General features: G+C 42.3%; 1 protein-coding gene across 3 annotated transcripts in view; it reads left to right on the top strand.

Annotated features, from left to right (window-relative positions):
* The window catches only part of LOC128639791 (protein transport protein Sec31B), a 146,507-nt gene that overhangs the window by 115,403 nt on the left and 11,156 nt on the right, over positions 1 to 19,948 (top strand). For 2 of the 3 annotated variants that reach the window (XM_053691945.1, XM_053691946.1), the window contains exons 21-22: positions 2,282 to 2,602; positions 15,057 to 15,095. In XM_053691945.1, the coding sequence (XP_053547920.1) occupies positions 2,282 to 2,602; positions 15,057 to 15,095 (360 nt within the window). The remainder of the gene's footprint in view (positions 1 to 2,281; positions 2,603 to 15,056; positions 15,096 to 19,948) is intronic. The other variant, XM_053691947.1, reaches the window with a different exon arrangement.

Genomic DNA, 19,948 nt, shown 5'->3' with positions numbered 1-19,948 from the left:
AAGTTAGGTATTTTTTGTTATACTTCATGTGGGCAGTTACGATGTGGGCAGTTACGTGTTTTCATTTTTATTTTGTACGGGGAGTTGCGTGTTTTTTGTTTTGTTTTTTTACTTTGTGTTTGCCTACGCTGCATCCAGGTGGATTCTGAAAATTGCAGGGTAGTGAAAGAATCTACACTGCCTCACGCGGCCAGCATTCCATTCAGGATGCGTGCGCAACTGGCGACGGACAAACACAATTATAGTATAGATATTAATGTAACAATGTTGGTTGTGCAAAGCTAGGGAATTGGTAGTAAAGGCGTTATCTATCTTTTTAAACAATAAGAATTTTAGTGTAGACTGTCCCTTTAAATGCTTCTATTGACATTTATTTATGGTAGTTGATAAGCAGGCATAAGCGTATTATGTTTCAGAATATTTTTATGATGGTCCTGGTGGAAATGGAATTATGGGTTATACCCTTCTAGGCAACCTTATGTTCTACTTCCTACAGGTCACATTATTTGGGGACTTGAAAGGTCCTCGTCTAAGTTTACCATATTGTAGTGGGTTCATTGCCTGATATTAAACATCTTGAACACGTTATAGCCACTTATTAGACCACATTAGCGATAAGGAGTGTAGTCTGACATATGTAGTCCTTATTTTGAGTTAAACACATGCTGTATAATATTGATATAAAAGTATTATAACTTATGGAATTTATATTTTTAATTTTGATGGTAATATTTATACTTTTTTCCTCTCTAATACATTAAAAATATTAAAACAAAAAAAGTAAAGCAATATTAATATTTAACTGTTAACTGCATTCAGCACTGTTTTGTATATATATTATGTTTACACGTTGTTATGACGACCGGGCACTCAATCGTCACCGTAAGTGACGTAACTTTGTTCCGCCACCCTGTTGGATTTAAAGTGAATGTCAATTTTGATGCTAAAGTGCCCGGTTTTTAAAAATTCAATTAAAAACAGGGGCACTTTAATTCATCAAAATTTACATTTCACTCCTGTTGAGAAAAAAAACAACTTACCTTTTAATCTTCACAGCAGCTCCAGCTTCCTCCACCCTTCGCAAAGCCTCTTCCTGGGTCTAAAATGAGAAATCCGGCTTCCTCCAATCACGGTGTTGAATCAGACACTGATTCCCCGCGGGGGGGAAGCCGTGATTGGAGGATGACCTATCCATCATTTCTGACTGGCTTGCAACAACCGGAGGAAGCTGGAGCTGCTGTGAAGATTAAAAGGTAAGTTTTTTTCACAACAGGAATGAAATTTTGATGAATTAAAGTGCTCCTGTTTTTAATCAAATTTTTAAAAACCGGGCACTTTAGCATCAAAATTGACATTCACTTTAACACTGACACGCATAGCATTGTGGTCCAGGACACTAACACCAAGTGTTTCTTGCATTTAGTGAGGTGTTTAGTGGGATATAAAATGTGAGTGATTTTCATTTGCTTTTGTCTGAAGAAGGGGTTGTTTTGAGCCCTGAAACGTCACAATAATTGAGAAATTAAGTTGTTAATTCCTTTGAGTGCTTATTTGTTTTTTATATATGTGTTTGTGTGTGTTACGGGTAAAGTCAGAAGTCTGGGTAATCCTAGTACATTATGGACATTACCCAAGCGGCTATTTATTTTGGCTTCGCCTGGGGATTGAAGGGGTTGCCCCGCTGATCCTCTGGCATCCACCCAAAGTGAACCTTGGGGAATGAGGTTTACAAGGGGGGGTTTGCCCCCCTGTAACCCCCAAGGGTGATGCAAAACAGATGTGAAGATGGGGGAATTTACATTGCATCGTTTATATGTTTGATGCAGTGACTTGATGAAGCACATGCACTTTGAGGGGATTTATGAACTTAAATTGGGCTTTACCCACAGCCGCTTGGATAATGTCTGTTTTACCCATTTAATCCAAGGATTATCCAATATCTGCCTATGAGCATTGTAACTTCTGAGTAAGAAACAGACAGTGATTGTTGGATGTTGTGCAACTGCTGTTCCTGATTGGCTCACAGGCAGTTTCCTGCATGTCCCTTTAATTAGCTTCTGGGCACTTTGTAATTTGGGTTATTACTTTTAATCAGTATAATTTTGAAAAACAAATTTCCACCACTTATGTTGAGTAGATGAATATTCGTTGTTTTTGTTCATTCTAGAACTTTACTTAATAAATTGTCTGGGATTTGGTGCTTGAGACCAGATGACCGAAGCCGATTATTTAATTTGTGTTTCTGATGTTTGGTTTTGTATTTATATTTTTCTGCTTACAGCGTTTGTGCAGCCTTCACCTTATAACCAGCCAGGATTTCAAGGCCGTGGTCCCACAGCATTCCTTTCCCATTCCATGCCCCCCACAGGTCCAGTAAATATACCAGGAATCCCCCTTGGACCTAACTCGTTTCCTCAGGCCTCTGGAGCTTCTGCACTTCCCCCCTCTTCTCAGTCCATCTCAAGACCTCTACCAGCTATGGGCCAGCCTCCTACTCCTCCGTCCATCACATCCTCCCAGCCTCCTTTTAGCTACCCCACAGGAGCAGGATTTCACCATGGGGGACCTGGAGCACCAACTACTCTCCCACCACCTCCAACAGGTAAATACCATCTGCACATCTATGGAAGCCCCCTCATCTTGTTGACCGAAGCTGTAGAGTAGCAGAACTAGAGGCTGTTGCTGCAATTAAAAGTATATATGTCCCACCTCCTGTTTACACTGTGTAAGAGAGATCTCAGGTAGTTAATTCCCTGCTCACACCTTGTGTCTTTTCTTCTATTGGTTTCTGTTTAGTTTCACAGCTGTTTTGCCTCTGTGTATGATCATGTGATAATGCTTTTTATGCTGTCTCTTGCCCTGTGTACTTTATCTCTGATGCCTGGCTGATTTGTGCCCTCTTTTTCCTGTTATTAAGGGAATTCGGGTTCATAGCTGCTGCTGCTATGTTGATGTCCTGTCAGATAATTGCAGATTGGTTGTGAGGGGGGCACGGCTGTGATTCAGAGGCTTTGTCATGGCTGTCCATGTCTCTGAATAAGCAGGATATGTAAGTGCTGGTGTGTAATGGCAGGAGATTTCCCTCTGGCACATACGTATATATAATAAACGCAAATCCCTAAAGTACTAGCAGGAGCAGAACTACCATTGCTGCAGCAAGTGCAGTGGCAACAGTGCCCAAGTGCTGGGGGGTCCATAGCAGCCATTCTATACAGAATCTGTACAATCCTAATGCAGGGGAGCCTTTTAGTGCAGGTTGTAGGTCTATATATCTATCTATATTCAAACTTCTAACACAGAGAAGCATATATATTATTACTAATACTTACTACTGAATTACCTTTAAGATTTAAAAAAAAAAAAAAAAAAAAACATTTTTGCACCAGGGCCCCCTGTTAAGTAGGTCTGCTACCGAGTACTAGCTTTTCTCTGAGCATAAGAAATATCTAACCTTAGATGTACGTTTCATCCTGTTGGGCTTCATCAGGAGCAGGTATATACGTCTTAGCACAGTGACCAAAGGTTCCACATTTTCATCAGTATTTCCATTGAATTACCAGGACGTCTTGTACTTTTTGTTTGCCAAAATACTACTTTAAAATTGGGTTGTGCTTATAGGTAAAGGGTGTTTTTATCTAAAGGGGAGGAGAGTCCACGGCTTCATTCATTACTTTTGGAAAAAAAGAACCTGGCCACCAGGAGGAAGCAAAGAAGTGCAGAAGATTTGGAGTAGTCTCTTATGGAGGGTAGTACTCTTCGGAATGGGACTGGAGTTTTAAGTAGTCCTGTCAGCCTCTCAGTGAGAGCCTGGATGAAAGTTAGAGTCCGGAGATGCAGGGAGAGTCTTTCTGCGAAACCATCCCGACTCATATTAACAGCTCCACAAGCAATCAGCGTTGACGGATTTCGCTGCCTGCTTTCTGCACTCCAGTCCATGTCAGGAGCGATGCTTCTACCTGTCACACTTGAAGGGCCGTGTTCCTGTTCCACGGCATAGATTCTGGTAAGATCGTTTCATTTTTTATACATAATAACACAGAAGACAGGGTCACAGTGTGGCGCCTATTATCTTATGGAATCAAGGGTTAATATTCCTGGTAAGGGGATTATTGAACAGGGGGGTTTATACATGATATTTTTTATTGTGTGATTGCTGCGTTATGTGCGAGATGAGGCTCTGGCAATGGTGGAACTTTCAGGTTGACTTCCTGGAGTATTTGTGTGGCCGGTTTTGGCGCGTTTCTCCTTAGTGCAGGGGCGATCCTGCGAGGCATCCCATGTGATCGGGTGTGGCAGTCTCCACTTCCTCTGTTGATCTGCGTTGCAGGAGACAAAGCGTCCGGGTCATAGGAGGTGGTGAGTGCCCCGGCCATTAGAGGTATAAAGGTGCCTATTTATTAAAGGGACACTAAACCCAAAAATTTTCTTTCATGATTCAGATAGAGAATACAAATTTAAACAATATTACAATTTACTTCTATTATTTATTTTGCTTCATTTTTTAGATATCCTTAGTTGAAGAAAAAGCAATCCACATGGGTGAGCCAATCACGCAAGGCTTCTATGTGCAGGAACCAATCAGCAGCTACTGAGCCTATCTAGATATGCTTTTCAGCCAAGAATATCAAGAGAATAAAACAGATTATATAATAGAAGTAAATTAGGAAGTTGTTTAAAATCGTATGCTCTTTTTAAATCATGAAAGAAAAAATGTGTGTTTCATGTCCCTTTAAGTTAATCTAGTTCATAATAAAAGCGCAAGCTATGGAGGACTCTGACGCGTTAGAGGGTACTCCCTCTTTAACAAAGTCTCATTCCTGTGTTTATTGTGAGGAGGTTCTTGTAGATCAGCCTGCTCAACTATGTTCCACATGCCTCAATAAAGTTGCGACATCTAAAAATAAAGGGATGTCTAGTACTACTGAGCCATCCACCTCAGAGGGTTCCCCGTCCCGTGAGGTGCGTTCCCTGCTTTCATCTCCGAGTGCACATGTGCGCCCCAGGGTCCAACCATTACTCCTACGGGAGAGATTCGTTGGCCGTCGGATTTTGCGGATCAACTGCAAACGACGGTATCAAAAGTGATCCATGCCTTCCCATGTTCTGCTAAGCGCAAGCGTAGGATGTATCATGGCGATCCGGCCCAGGGGTTATCTACGTCTATGGAAATATTAGAGGTGTTATACGATGATGAGGCCCACTCTGATTCTTCGGAGAAGGCTCCTTCTGGGTCGGAGTCTGTGTCATGTCATCCTCTGGCTGCGGAGGAGCCTGACTTTAGGTTTAGGATAGAGAATTTGCGCTTTTTGCTGAAGCAAGTGCTTGCTACTCTGGAGGTTCCGGAGGAACCTTCGATTCCTAAGCTTGATAAGGTATACGAGGACAGGGTGGTGCCTTAGACCTTCCTGGTTCCTGTTAAGATGGCTAATATTATTAAAAATGAATGGGAGCGATTAGGTTCTTCCTTTAAGAAACTGTTCCCCGTCCCGGACTCTCAACTCGAGCTGTGGGGGACTGTCCCTAAGGTGGATGGTGCTATTTCCACTCTCTTGAAGCGGGCAACTATTCCTCTCGAGGATAGTTTGTCGTTTAAAGAGCCCATGGATAAAAAGTTGGAAAACATGTTAAGGAAAATGTTTCAGCAGACTGGGTTTGTTTTTCAACCGGCAGAGGCTGTATCCGCGGTTGCCGGAGCTGCGACATATTGGTGTGAATCCCTGTGTGATATGGTCGAAAGGGAGACTTCCATCGACAAAGATACAGGATAAGATTAAAGCGTTGAGGGTCGCCAATTCTTTCATTTGTGACACCAATATGCAAATTATTCGACTGAACGCAAAGGTTTCAGGAATCTCTGTTTTAGCTCGCAGGTCTCTGTGGCTAAAGTCTTGGTCGGCGGACATGACCTCTAAGTCGAGACTGTTTCTAATGACACAATGAGTCCACGGATCATCTAATTACCATTGGTAATATCACTCCTGCCCAGCAGGAGGCCGCAAAGAGCACCACAGCAAAGCTGTTAAATATCACCTCCCTCCCCTCCCACCCCAGTCATTCTGTTTGCCTATGTTAGAGCAAGGAAGTGGTAAAGTTAGGTGTTAGAAAAGATTCTTCAAGCAAGATTTTATTATTTTTTAAGTAGTGCAAGATTGTGCTGCTTTGTCCTAGGGTGTACCCGTAGTCCATATCGGTCTCTTCAGTAGAGCAGTGGTGGCTTTAGAGCAATGGGAACTTGTGATACATAATTCTCACTGTGCCTCCCATATACTGATGCTGCCCTAACTCTGAAAGCCTGAGTAAAATTACTCAGCCTTTATCTCTTTTTCCACAGGTCCATGTGAGAGAGAGGACCTCTCAAACCTGGTGAGCTGCATTGCTCTCTGGCAGATTTATGCGGTAAGTGCTGACTTTAATTTTTCTGGGATAATAAAGAAAACTCAGAAAAAGTTTGGGCACTTTATTTACAAGAGATGGGACACACATATAAAGGACTCAGTAAACGTTGGGGCACTTTATTTGCAAAAGGCATAAATTCTCCTATGGATAAGGAGACATTATGTAGACAGCTAGGACGCAGGCACTGGAGCTGAGGAGTAATATAGGCTCTGGGTTTTAGGTGGTTCTCACTGCTCCCGGCGGTTTTACTTTAGAGACAAGATGCCGACTGGAAGATTTTTTTCTGAGACGCCCACGATGGGCGGAGCTATGGGGGTGGCAATTTGTATTGTGCGCCACTTTTCCCTCACTTCCTAGTGACCGGAGGGAAAGAGAGTACAGTCTAAATTTCGATTACGCATGTTTTTCTAAAAGCAGGCGTTTCTAGGACCGGAGACCGGTTTTCATTAACTGCTGCCGAGTCCTGATCTTTTGCTAGAGGGAACGGCTTCTGCACAGAAAGAACCGGTGTCAGCAGGGCAGGTAGGCACCTCAGCAGAGTAAGCTGAGGTGTAGAGGTGATCTGCAGTATTGTTTAGTTATTTAGGCGCGTCTGAATATAAAAAATAAAAAAGTTACGATTTAAAATTTAAAGTGACAGTAATGTTTTTCTGTTTTTAATTTTTATTAAAAAATGTGATCTTTTTATTTGATAGTTTGATCCATTGTGAGTCAGAATGGACCAAGAGACTTTGCAAAATGTCAATTGTTCCTTATGTTTTGATACCAATGTGGAACCACCAATCCCTTTCTGTTCCTCGTGTATTGAGAGAACTTTAAATTATAGGGATAAACTTTTTTCTGAGCCAACATTTTCTAAGGCGGATGCTGTTCAGGAGTCTAATGACAATGTTCAATATATGCTGCAGCTTTCTCCTCAAGCGTCCCAAATGTTACTGCCCACACATGCAGTGCCATGCGCCTCCCCTCTAACTCCTCCTGGAATTACGTTGCAAGACATTGCTTCCCTCATGTCTTCTGCAGTTTCTGATGCGTTGTCTGCTTTTCCCATGTTGCAGGGAAAACGCAAGAGAAAAAATAAACATTCAGTTAGCGAGGTTACTGATGCAGTTGTCGCTATTTCGAGCGCCCCCCTCCCAGAAGCCTGAGGAGGAGGAGGGTGAAATCTCAGATTCTGACAGTGTAATTCCTCCTGCTGATACTGAAGTTGTATCTTTCAGGTTTAAGCTAGAACACCTCCATCTGTTACTCAAGGAGGTTTTAGCTACATTGGACAACAGCGACACCATGGTCGTAGTTAATCCTAAGAAATCCAGTAAGCTAAACAAATATTTTGATGTACTTTCCTTGGTGGAGGTTTTTCCTGTACCAGATCGAGCTACTGAGATCATTGCTAAGGAATGGGAGAGACCGGGTATCCCTTTTTCTCCATCCCCTATATTTAAAAAGATGTTTCCCATAGCGGACTTTATCAAGGAGTCTTGGCAAACAGTACCCAAGTTGGAAGGAGCAATTTACACTCTGGCCAAGAGAACTACTATTGCCATAGAGGATAGTTGTGCTTTTAAGGATCCTATGGACAAAAAATTAGAGGGGTTGCTTAACCCTTTAAGGACACAGCTTTCTGTTTGCTCAATTGTTTTATGACGGAAAAATTCCGTCATATGTCCTTAAGAGGTTAAGAAGATGTATGTACACCAGGGTTTACATTGGCAACCTGCAGTGTGCATTGCTACCGTCACTAATGCGGCGGCATACTGCCCTTGAAGAGATTCAGGATAGGATAAAGGCCCTTAAGTTGGCCAATTCCTTTATTACGGATGCCTCCCTACAGGTTATTAAACTGGGAGCAAAGATTTCAGGTTTTGCTGTGCTAGCCCACAGAGCTTTATGGCTAAAATCTTGGTCTGCGGACGTGTCATCTAAGTCGAAACGTTTGGCGATTCCCTACAAGGGAAAGACCTTGTTTGGTCCGGGTTTGACGGAAATAATTTCTGACATTACGGGCCATTTCCTCCCGCAGGATAAGAGAAACTAACAAAAGGGACGTCAGAGTAATTTTCATTCCTTTCGAAATTTCAAGGGAAATCCTTCCTCTTCCAAGCAGGAACAGTTCAAACCTTCCTGGAGACCCAATCAGTCTTGGAACACAGGAAAACAATCCAAAAAGCCTGATATTGAATCAAAGACAGCATGAAGGGCCTGCCCCCGATCCGGGACTGGATCTTGTGGGGGGGCAGACTTCCTTCTTCATTCGGGCTTGAGTTCAAGATGTTCAGGATCCCTGGGCGGTGGACATTGTGTCCCAGGGATACAAACTAGAGTTCAAGAACTTTCCTCCCAGGGGCAGGTTTCTGTTTTCAAGATGATCTGTAGACCAGACAAAAAGAGAGGCGTTCTTACAATGTGTACGGGACCTCTCCGACCTGGGAGTGATACTTCCTGTTCCGAGGCAGGAACGGGGTCTGGGGTTCTATTACAATCTGTTCGTGGTTCCCAAAATGAAAGGGAACCTTCAGACCAATTTTAGATCTCAAAAATTATAAACAAATTCCTCAGAGTACCGTCCTTCAAGATGGAAACCATTCGTTCTATTCTTACTTTGACCCAAGAGGGTCAATTTATGACTACCGTGGATTTAAAGGAAGCATACCTGCATGTTCCCATCCACAGGGACCATCACAAGTTACTAAGGTTTGCATTTCTAGTCAAACACTTCCAGTTTGTGGCTCTTCCATTCGGCCTTGCCACAGCTCCCAGAATTTTCTCAAAGGTTCTGGGATCCCTGTTGGCGGGGCTCAGATTGCGGGGCATTGCATTGGCACCTTATCTGGACGACATTCTGGTCCAGGCGCCATCCTTTTAACAAGCAAGATCCCACACGGAAATGTTATCTTTCTTGCGATCTCACGGATGGAAGGTAAATTTGGAAAAGAGTTCCTTAGTTCCAAATACGAGAGTAATTTTTTTGGGAACCATAATAGATTCCTTATCAATGAAGATTTTTCTGACAGAAGTCAGGAAATCAAAGATTTTTGATTCTTGCCTAGCGCTTCAGTGGCTTACATCAACCATCAGGGAGGAACGCAGAGTTTCTTGGCCATGACAGAGGTAGCCAAGATAATGCAGTGGGTGGAGACCCACAATTGCTGTCTGTCGGCGATCCACATCCGTGGAGTGGACAACTGGGAGGCGGGCTTCCTGAGCAGACAGACCTTTCACCCAGGGGAGTAGGAACTGCATCCGGAAGTGTTTTCCACCCTGATGTTCAAATGGGGTCAGCCGGAATTGGATCTCATGGCATCTCAGCAGAATGCCAAGATTCCGAGGTACGGATCGAGGTCAAGGGATCCTCAGGCTGTACTGATAGACGCCCTGGCGTGACCTTGGAATTTCAGTCTTGCATACCTATTTCCTGCATTCGCTCTTCTACCTCGGGTCATTGCTCGAATCAAGCAATAGAGGGTGTCAGTGATCCTCATTGCACCGGCATGGCCTCACAGGATTTGGTATGCAGATCTGGTGGACATGTCATCTCTTCCACCTTGGAGACTTCCGTTGAGGGAAGGACCTTCTACTTCAAGGGCCCTTCCTTCATCCAAATCTAGTTTCTCTGAAGCTGACTGCTTAGAGATTGAATGCTTAATTGTACTCAAGCGGGGCTTTTCGGAATCGGTCATAGAGACAATGATTCAGGCTTGTAAACCTGTGACTAGAAAGATTTACCACAAGATATGGCGTAAATATCTATATTGGTGTGAATCCAAGGGCTTCTCTTGGAGTACAGTTAGGATTCCTAGAATTCTGTCCTTTCTCCAAGAGGGTTTGGAGAAGGGATTATCGGCAAGTTCCCTAAAGGGTCAAATATCGGCCTTGTCTATTTTGTTACATAAACGTCTGGCGGACGTACCAGACGTGCAATCGTTTTGTCATGCCTTGGTCAGGATCAGGCCTTTGTTCAAACCATTTACTCCTCCCTGGAGTTTAAATTTAGTTCTTAAGGTTCTTCAAGGGGCTCCGTTGGAGCCTATGCATTCCTTAGATATTAAGTTGTTATCTTGGGAAGTTTTGTTTCTTGTTGCTATTCTTCTGCTCATAGAGTGTCAGAGCTCTCGGCATTCCAGTATGAGTCCCCTTACCTTATTTTTCATTCAGATAAGGTGGCTTGACGTACTAAATTAGGGTTTCTCCCTAAAGTAGTTTCAGACCGGAACATTAATCAGGAGATTGTTGTTCTTTCCTTGTGTCCTAATCCTTCTTCTCAGGAGGAACGGCTTCTACACAATCTGGACGTGGTATGTGCACTCAAATTCTATTTACAGGCGACTAAGGATTTTTCGTCAGTCTTCTGTTTAACGTAAGGGACAGAAAGCTACAGCTACTTCTCTTTGTGGCTGAAGAATATCATTCTTTGCCTATGAAACTGCTGTACAGCCGCCTCCTGAGGGAGTAACGGCTCATTCTACGAGGGCTGTTTTCTCTTCCTGGGCATTCAAAAATGAAGCCTCTATGGAACAGATTTGCAAGGCTGCAACTTGGTCCTCTCTTCACACTTTTTCAAACTTCTATAAATTTGACTTTTTTGCCTCGGCTGAGGCCGCTTTTGGGAGAAAGTTTTTTCAAGCAGTGGTGCATTCCGTTTAGATTTCCTGTCTTGTCCCTCCCTTATCATCTGTGTACTCTAGCTTGGGTATTGATTCTCAATAGTAATTAGATGATCCGTGGACTCATCGTGTCATTAGAAAGAAAACAACATTTATGCTTACCTGATATATTTCTTTTTTTCTTGACACAATGAGCCACGGCCCGCCCTGCTATTTAGACAGGTTGTTAGTATGTTATAAACTTCAGACACCTCTGCACCTTGTTACTTCCTTTATCTCCTTTACTTCGGTTGAATGGGGTGGGAGGGAAGGGAGGTGATATTTAACAGCTTTGCTGTGGTGCTCTTTGCCGCCTCCTGCTGGGCAGGAGTGATATTCCAAATAGTAATTAGATGATCCGTGGACTCATAGTGTCAAGAAATAAATAAATTTATCAGGTAAGCATAAATTTAGTTTTTTCTGCCTTTTCAAGGAAAGATTCGGTTCAGTCCAGTATTGGATTTGATCATATCCACTGTTACGGGAGGCAAGGGAGCTTTCCTACCGCAGTATAATAAGGCTAAGCCTAAAGGATCTACTTTTCTTCTCTTTCGTGCGGACAAGGCCCAGCGCCAGCAGCCTGCCGCAAAAACGGATCAGTCTTAAAGGAACTTGGAAGCCTGCTCAGTCTTGGAACAAGTCTAAGCAGAACAAGAAGCCCGCCAAGACAAAATCGGCATGAAAAAATCGGCATGAAGGGGTGGCCCCCGACCGGTCTCCTGACCAAGTTAAGGGTCAGTTTGTCTCTCTTCTCCAAGCAGAAACGGGTCTAGGGTACTATTCAAATCTTTTTGTGGTTCCAAAGGAGGAGGACATGTTCCGCCCGATTCTGGACCTAAAGTGTTTAAACAAGTTTCTGGCTGTTCCATCGTTCAAGAGGGGCAGTTCATGACGACAATAGACTTGAAGGATGCTTACCTTCATGTTCCAATTCACAGGGACCACTTCAAGATTTGCATTCGGTCTGGCGATGGCCCCGAGAGTCTTCACAAAGGTTCTGGGGGCGCTACTTGCAGTGGCCAGATCCAGGGGCATTGCTGTGGCACCCTATTTGGACGATATCCTAGTCCAGGCGCCGTTGTTTAGCCTCGCAGAGGATCATTCAAGGGCTCTTCTTTTCTTGCTCCAATCTCACAGTTGAAAGATCAACTCAGGAAAGAGTTCCCTGGTTTCCAGCAACAGGGTGGAGTACCTGGGCACGATAATAGACTCTATGTCCATGAAAATATTTCTTACAGATCAATGACGCAGGAAGCTTGCGTCCACCTGTCTTGCCCTTCAGTCCTCCCTCCTCAAGCCCTTCGGTGGCTTAGTGTATAGAGATGATTGGGCTCATGGTCTCCAGCATAGACGTCATCCCTTTTGCCAGGTTCCATCTCAGACCTCTTCAATTGTGCATGTTGAGACTAGAACGGCGATCATTCAGATCTATCACAGCGGATATCCATGGATGCTCGAACCAGGGACTCCCTCTCTTGGTGGATCTGTCCAGAGCATCTGTCCCTGGGGACATCTTTCTTGAGACCGTCCTGGGAGATTGTGACCACAGACGTGAGTCTCGCAGGATGGGGAGATGTTTGGGGTCAAAATTAAGTAGTTTTCCAGCCTCCAGTCAAGTTAAAAAGACCTTTATTAATTTCTTACAGGGTCCATCACATCAACCAACAACGTTTCAAACCTATTCCAGGTTCTTAATCATGTCTTTCACCATTTTCATGAGATGTTTGGGGTGCCAGGATGGCACAAGGAAAATGGTCCCGGGAGGAGTCTCTCCTTCCGATAAATATTCTGGAACTTTGAGGAATTTATAATGCTCTGAGGGCGTGGCCTCCACTGGGGTCATTCAGCTTCATCAGATTCCAGACCGACAACATTACCTCAGTGGTTTACATCAACCATCAGGGGGGTACGAGGAGCTCCCTAGCAATGAGGGAGGTGTCTCGGATTTTGGAGTGGGCGGAATCCACAGCTGCTCGTTTTCAGCAATCTACATTCCAGGTGTGGACAACTGGAAAGCGGACTTTCTCAGCAGGCAATCCTTCCATCCGGGGGAATGGTCTTTTCACCCCGAACTGTTTGCGGAGATTTGTCTCAGATGGGGATCGCCAGAGATAGATCTCATGGTGTTCAGACTCAATTGCAAGCTACCCCGATACGGGTCAAGATTGAGGGATCCCCAGGCAGAGCAGATAGATGCCTGCTGGAACAGGGTTCCTTTCAACATCAAAATCTCGTTTCTCTGAGGCTGACTGCGTGGAGATTGAACGCTTAGTCTTAGCCAAGAGAGGTTTTTCTGAAAGTGTGATTGACACTCTAGTTCAGGCAAGGAAGCCAGTCTCTCGTCGCATCTACCATAAGGTGTGGTGGACTTATTTGTCCTGGTGTGAGAAGCATGGATATCCTTGGCACAAGGTGAAGGTATCTAGGATTTTGTCCTTTCTCCAGGAGGGTTTGTAGAAGGGTTTTGCCGCTAGTTCCTTAAAGGGAAAGATTTCGGCATTATCAGTCTTGTTGCACAGGAGACTTGCTGAGCTTCCTGAAACTCCTTCTTTCGTTCAGGCTCTGTCTAGAATCAGGCCTGTCTTTAGGCAGTCTGCTCCCCCATGGAGCTTAAACTTGGTCCTTAAGGTTATGCAGAGGGTTCCGTTTGAGCCTATGCATTTCATTGACATTAAGATTGTGTCCTGGAAGGTTCTCTTCCTGTTGGCTATTGCATCGGCACGCAGAGTATCTGAGCTTGCTGCCTTGCAATTCGAGCCTCCTTACCTGGTTTTCCATGCGGATAAGGCGGTTCTTCGCACCGGTTTGGGGTTTCTTCCCAAGGTGGTGTCTAACTGTAACATCAATCAGGAAATAATTGTTCCTTCTTTGTGTCCTAACCTTCATCTTCTAAGGAGAGGTTACTTCATAATCTGGATGTGGTTCGTGCCTTGAAGTTCTATCTTCAGGCTACAAAGGATATTAGACAGTCTACATCTCTTTTTGTGGTGTATTCCAGGAAGCGCAAGGGGCAGAGGGCCTCTTCTACTTCTTTGTCTTTTTGGTTGAGGAGTTTGATTCTCTTGGCCTATGAGACAGCGGAACATAAGCCCCTCAGAGGATCACGGCTCATTCACCTAGAGCCGTGGCTTCGTCTTGGGCCTTCAAAAATGAGGCCTCTATGGAGCAGAGTTGTAAAGCAGCTACCTGGTCCTCCTTACACACTTTTACAAAGTTTAACAAATTTTACGTTTTTGCTTCTGCAAAAGCTGCTTTTGGGAGAAAGGTTTTACATGCTGTGGTGCCCTCAGATTAGGGTCTGCCTTTTTACCCTCCCGGTTTCATTCAATGTCCTCTAAAGCTTGGGTATATGTTTCCCAAAAGTAATGAATGAAGCTGTGGACTCTCCTCCCCCTTAGATGGAAAACATAAATTATGCTTACCTGATCATTTTATTTCCATCGTGGGGAGGAGAGTCCACGGGTGTCCCGCCTGTATCTCTGAGGGGTGGACCTAAATTTAATCTTTCTTCTGGCACTATTTATACCCTGATATTTCTCCTACTGTTCCTTGCTCCCTCGGCAGAATGACTGGGGGATGAGGGGAGTGGGGGAGGTATTTAAGCTTTTGGCTGGGGTGTTTTTTCCTCCTCCTGGTGGCCAGGTTCTTTATTCCCAAAAGTAATGAATGAAGCCGTGGACTCTCCTCCCCACGATGGAAATAAAATTATCAGGTTAGCATAATTTGTTTTTTACACCTGATTTATGTTGTTGATGATAAAAATAAATAAAATGTTACCATATCCCATATCCCATGAGCCTGTTTGTGACACGTTGTGTAGTACGATCCCAAGCTGTTACACTTTGCATAGAGTCCCCAGGCGGTACAACAAAGAGAATAAAAGTGCAGCATTGTGATGAATGTAGAATAGGTTATCTGGATGCGTTTTGCACCAAATGGTAGTAAGACGGTATTTGTCTAATAATCATCTGCTTGTAGCTTGTCTCATTATGCTGCAGCTGCCTCTTTATCTTTCAGGATTTCTTCCCTGGCTTGACAACCGCCATGACCTATCAGGTAGAGGTGGCTGTTTAGCTGCTGAGCGTTAGCTTTGTGCGCTGCAAGTGATGTGCTCCTGTACTGCTTTGTCCTGCTTCCCCTACAGTGGCTTTTGTGTGACATTAAAGTAATCTTAATATAAGCATGATATGTATCAGCAGTTAAGCTCTGCATAGAAAATAAAAACATTTAAACCTCCCTTTTGTTAAAAAAAATTGTGCATTGCTTATCGAATTACAATGCTGAGGCCAATTAGGAAGAGAGATGCACAAGATCCTGCACTGATTAAGCAATCACTGTGTAGCATGTGGCAAGATTAGGTAAACTGTAGAAAACTCCAGTATGCAATGATGTCCTCAGTAAGTTAAAGGCGACAGTAAAGTCAAAATAAAACTTTTATTATTCAGATAGGGCATGTAATTTTAAACTTTCCAATTCACTTTTATCATCAAATTTGCTTTGTTCTCTTGGTATTCTTTGTTGAAAGCTAAACCTAGGTAGTCTCATATGCTAATTTCTAAGCCCTTGAAGGCCGCCTCTTATCTCAGTTCATTGACAGTTTTTCAAAGCCTAAACAGTGCTAGTTCATGTGTGCCATATAGATTACATTGTGCTTACGCCCGTGGAGTTATTTATGAGTCAGCACTGATTGGCTAAAATGCAAGTCTGTCAAAATAACTGAAATAAGGGGCAGTCTGCAGAGGCTTAGGTACAGGGTAATCACAGAGGTAAAAAGTATATTAATATAACTGAGATAAGGGGCAGTCTGCAGAGGCTTAGATACAGGGTAATCACAGAGGTAAAAAGTATATTAATATAACTGAGATAAGGGACAGTCTGCAGAGGCTTAGATACAGGGTAATCACAGAGGTAAAAAGTATATTAATATAACTGAGATAAGGAGCAGTCTGCAGAGGCTTGGATACAAGGTAATCACAGGGGTAAAAAGTATATTAATATAACTGAGATAAGGGGCAGTCTGCAGAGGGTTAGATACAAGGTAATTACAGAGGTATAAAGTATATTAATATAACTGAGATAAGGAGCAGTCTGCAGAGGCTTAGATACAAGGTAATCACAGAGGTAAAAAGTATATTAATATAACTGAGATAAGGGGCAGTCTGCAGAGGCTTAGATACAGGGTAATCAGAGGTAAAAAGTATATTAATATAGCTGAGATAAGGGGCAGTCTGCAGAGGCTTAGATATAAGGTAATCACAGAGGTAAAAAGTATATTAATATAACTGAGATAAGGGGGGCAGTCTGCAGAGGCTTAGATACAAGGTAATCACAGAGATAAAAAGTATATTAATATAACTGAGATAAGGGGCAGTCTGCAGAGGCTTAGATACAAGGTAATCACAGAGGTAAAAAGTATATTAATATAACTGAGATAAAGGGCAGTCTGCAGAGGCTTAGATACAAGGCAATCACAGAGGTAAAAAGTGTATTAATATAACTGAGATAAGGGGCAGTCTGCAGAGGCTTAGATACAAGGTAATCACAGAGGTAAAAAGTATATTAATATAACTGAGATAAAGGGCAGTCTGCAGAGGCTTAGATACAAGGTAATCACAGAGGTAAAAAGTATATTAATATAACTGAGATAAAGGGCAGTCTGCAGAGGCTTAGATACAAGGTTATCACAGAGGTAAAAAGGTGTATTAATATAACTGTGTTGGTTATGCAAAACTGGGGAATGGGTAATAAAGGGATTATCTATCTTAAACAATAAAACATCTGGAGTAGACTGTCCCTTTAAGTGGGTGGTAATTTTATAGGGGCATAAAGTAAGTTACATATAATATAGATCAGGGATTAAACACTGCATTGCAGAAGAGTTGCATCTAAAATACACAGTTTGTTTGCGTTTAAATCGGTCAGTGCAGGTTTTGTTGCGCCAGAGCAGCCTGTGTGCGTCTCTGGAAAACTCTCATTAGTAGGTTTACCTGGTCTCCTGTGTTGTACCCAGAGGCCAATGCATTGCTCTAGACTTTATTATTAACTGTCGGCTAGATTACGAGTTTTGTGTTATGAGCGGCTCGGTGCTAACTTGCAAGTTATTTGCACTGCTTACCTCCCTACAGCGCTGCTTTTACAGGTTTACAAAAACCCGGCGTTAGCAGGCAAGACGTGAGTGTTGAGCAAAATTGAGCTCCATACCGCACTCCAGTACCAGCGCGGCTGTTAGCTGGTGTAACGTGCTCGTGCACGATTTCCCCATAGACATCAATGGGGAGAGCCGGCTGAAAAAAAGCCTAACACCTGCAATAAAGGAGCGTAAAGCTCCGTAACGCAGCCCCATTGATTCCTATGGGGAAACAAAAATTATGTTTACACCTAACACCCTAACATGAACCCCGAATCTAAACACCCCTAATCTGTTGCCCCCGACATCGCCGACACCTACATTATACTTATTAACCCCTAATCTGCCACTCCGCCGCCACCTACCTACACTTATTAACCCCTAATCTGCTGCCCCCAATGTCGCCGCCACCTACATTAAACTTATTAACCCCTAATCTGCCGTCCCCAACATTGCCGCCACCTACATTATACTTATTAACCCCTAATTTGCTGCCCCCAACGTCGCCGTCATTATACTAAAGTTATAAACCCCTAAACCTAACCCTAACCCTCCCTACTTTTAATATAATTAAAATCTAATAAAAAATTCCTATCATTAACTAAATAATTCCTATTTAAAACTAAATACTTACCTGTAAAATAAACCCTAAGCTAGCTACAATTTAACTAATAGTTACATTGTATCTATCTTAGGGTTTATTTTTATTTTACAGGCAACTTTGTTTTTATTTTAACTAGGTAGAATAGTTATTAAATAGTTATTAACTATTTACTCGCTACCTAGCTAAAATAAATACAAATTTACCTGTAAAATAAAATCTAACCTGTCTTACACTAACACCTAACCTTACACTACAATTAAATAAATTACATTAATTAAATACGGGTGGTAAATCGCCATAGAACAAGCCACTGAGCTGTTGTTTGTTCCTGGTAGAGCGCTTCTCTCTTTGTATTTAAATTAATTAAATACAATTAACTAAATTAAAAAACAAACAAACACTAAATTACACAAAAGAAAAAAAGAAATTATCAAATATTTAAACTAATTACACCTAATCTAATAGCCCTATCAAAAAAAAAAAACCCCAATAAAAAAAACCCTAGCCTACAATAAACTACCAATAGCCCTTAAAAGGGCCTTTTGCGGGGCATTGCCCCAAAGAAATCAGCTCTTTTACCTTTAAAAAAAAATACAAACAACCCCACAACAGTAAAGCCCACCACCCACAGAACCAAACCCCCCAAATAAAATCCTAAATAAAAAACCTAAGCTCCCCATTGCCCTGAAAATGGCATTTGGATGGGCATTGCCCTTAATAGGGCATTTAGCTCTTTTTCGGTGCCCGACACCCCTAAACTAAAAATAAAACCCAGATTTCAAAGGAAAAGGATGTGTGATGGCACTACTAAAGATATTGAGGGATGGGCTAATAATAGTCAAAGGAATGGCCTTAATTGTAATAACTGAAGCCCTTGGGTGCTGTGTACTTATTCACAATACTGTATGAGTAACCAGGCGGTTACACAAAAAGAGTACACATAAAAGCACTCACTACCTCATGAGTGTATAGAAGTGTGGCGTGGTGTACGTGAAAAAAAGGACACATTAAAAACATTAACACTTTAATAGGATTAATTAAAAATTGGGCACATTTAAAAACACTAGAGAACTATTAGACAGTACTGGATAATAGATCTGAGGTATCTGACCATATGTAGCAGTACTGATGATTAGTCAGGTATTGAATAAAACTGAGGTCTCAATTTTATTCTGTAAATAACCCAGGTATAAAATAGATATATGGGTATTAATGCAGACACTAGTCAATACACGCAAGACTAACAATTGGAATTAATCGTATTATGTACCAATAGTTGCCAGGACATTATCTCCTGTTCTGGTACTATTCACATAATAGCGCTGTTCACTTAGTAATGCAGTGTATTGGCAGAGATTCAGGAATATTAGTGTGCACCGTCCTGTGAAAAATTATTATTGTGTCAACTTCACTGGTGGCGGAATTAATTGTAATAGCCTGAGAACTCAGGTTATCAATATAGCAGTGTTGTAACGCCTTCCTAAGAAAGCTGTATATAAAAGTTATACAGATTACACTAAATATTCCTTGAAAGGAAATATTACTTGCAATGCTGTAAAGTTGTTCACCCTTCAGTTAAATAATTTTTAAGGTTATCAGAGATCATGCAACGGTTAATACCAATAATATTATACTTGGCTTAGATACAGCCTAGTAATTATAACGTTAATGCATTAAAGGTAACTCTAAAATCACATGAAAATCCGTATGTGCTGGCATTGATTGGAATAGCAGAGTAAATGATAGACTAATACACTTTCCTCTGTATATTTCCTCTGTATATTTATATGGGTGGGCTTTATTTTTAGCTTAGGGTTTGGGCGGAAAAAGAGCTAAATGCCCTTTTAAGGGCAATGCCCATCCAAATGCCCTTTTCAGGGCAATGGGGAGCTTAGGTTTTTTAGTTAGGATTTTATTTGGGGGGTTGGTTGTGTGGGTGGTGGGTTTTACTGTTGGGGGGTTGTTTGTATTTTTATTTATAGGTAAAAGAGCTGATTTCTTTGGGGCAATGCCCTGCAAAAGGCCCTTTTAAGGGCTACTGGTAGTTAAGTTTAGGCTAGGGGTTTTTTATTTGGGGGGGCTTTTTATTTTGATATGGCTATTAGATTATGTGTAATTAGTTTAATACAAACTTAGCTGTAAACTAAAAATAAAACCTAAGATAGATACAATGTAATT

Source organism: Bombina bombina, chromosome 9, assembly GCF_027579735.1.
Source record: "Bombina bombina isolate aBomBom1 chromosome 9, aBomBom1.pri, whole genome shotgun sequence".
NCBI classification, from domain to species: domain Eukaryota; kingdom Metazoa; phylum Chordata; class Amphibia; order Anura; family Bombinatoridae; genus Bombina; species Bombina bombina.
Note: the sequence above shows the minus strand (reverse complement) of the source record. Positions and strands in the feature narration are given on the sequence as shown.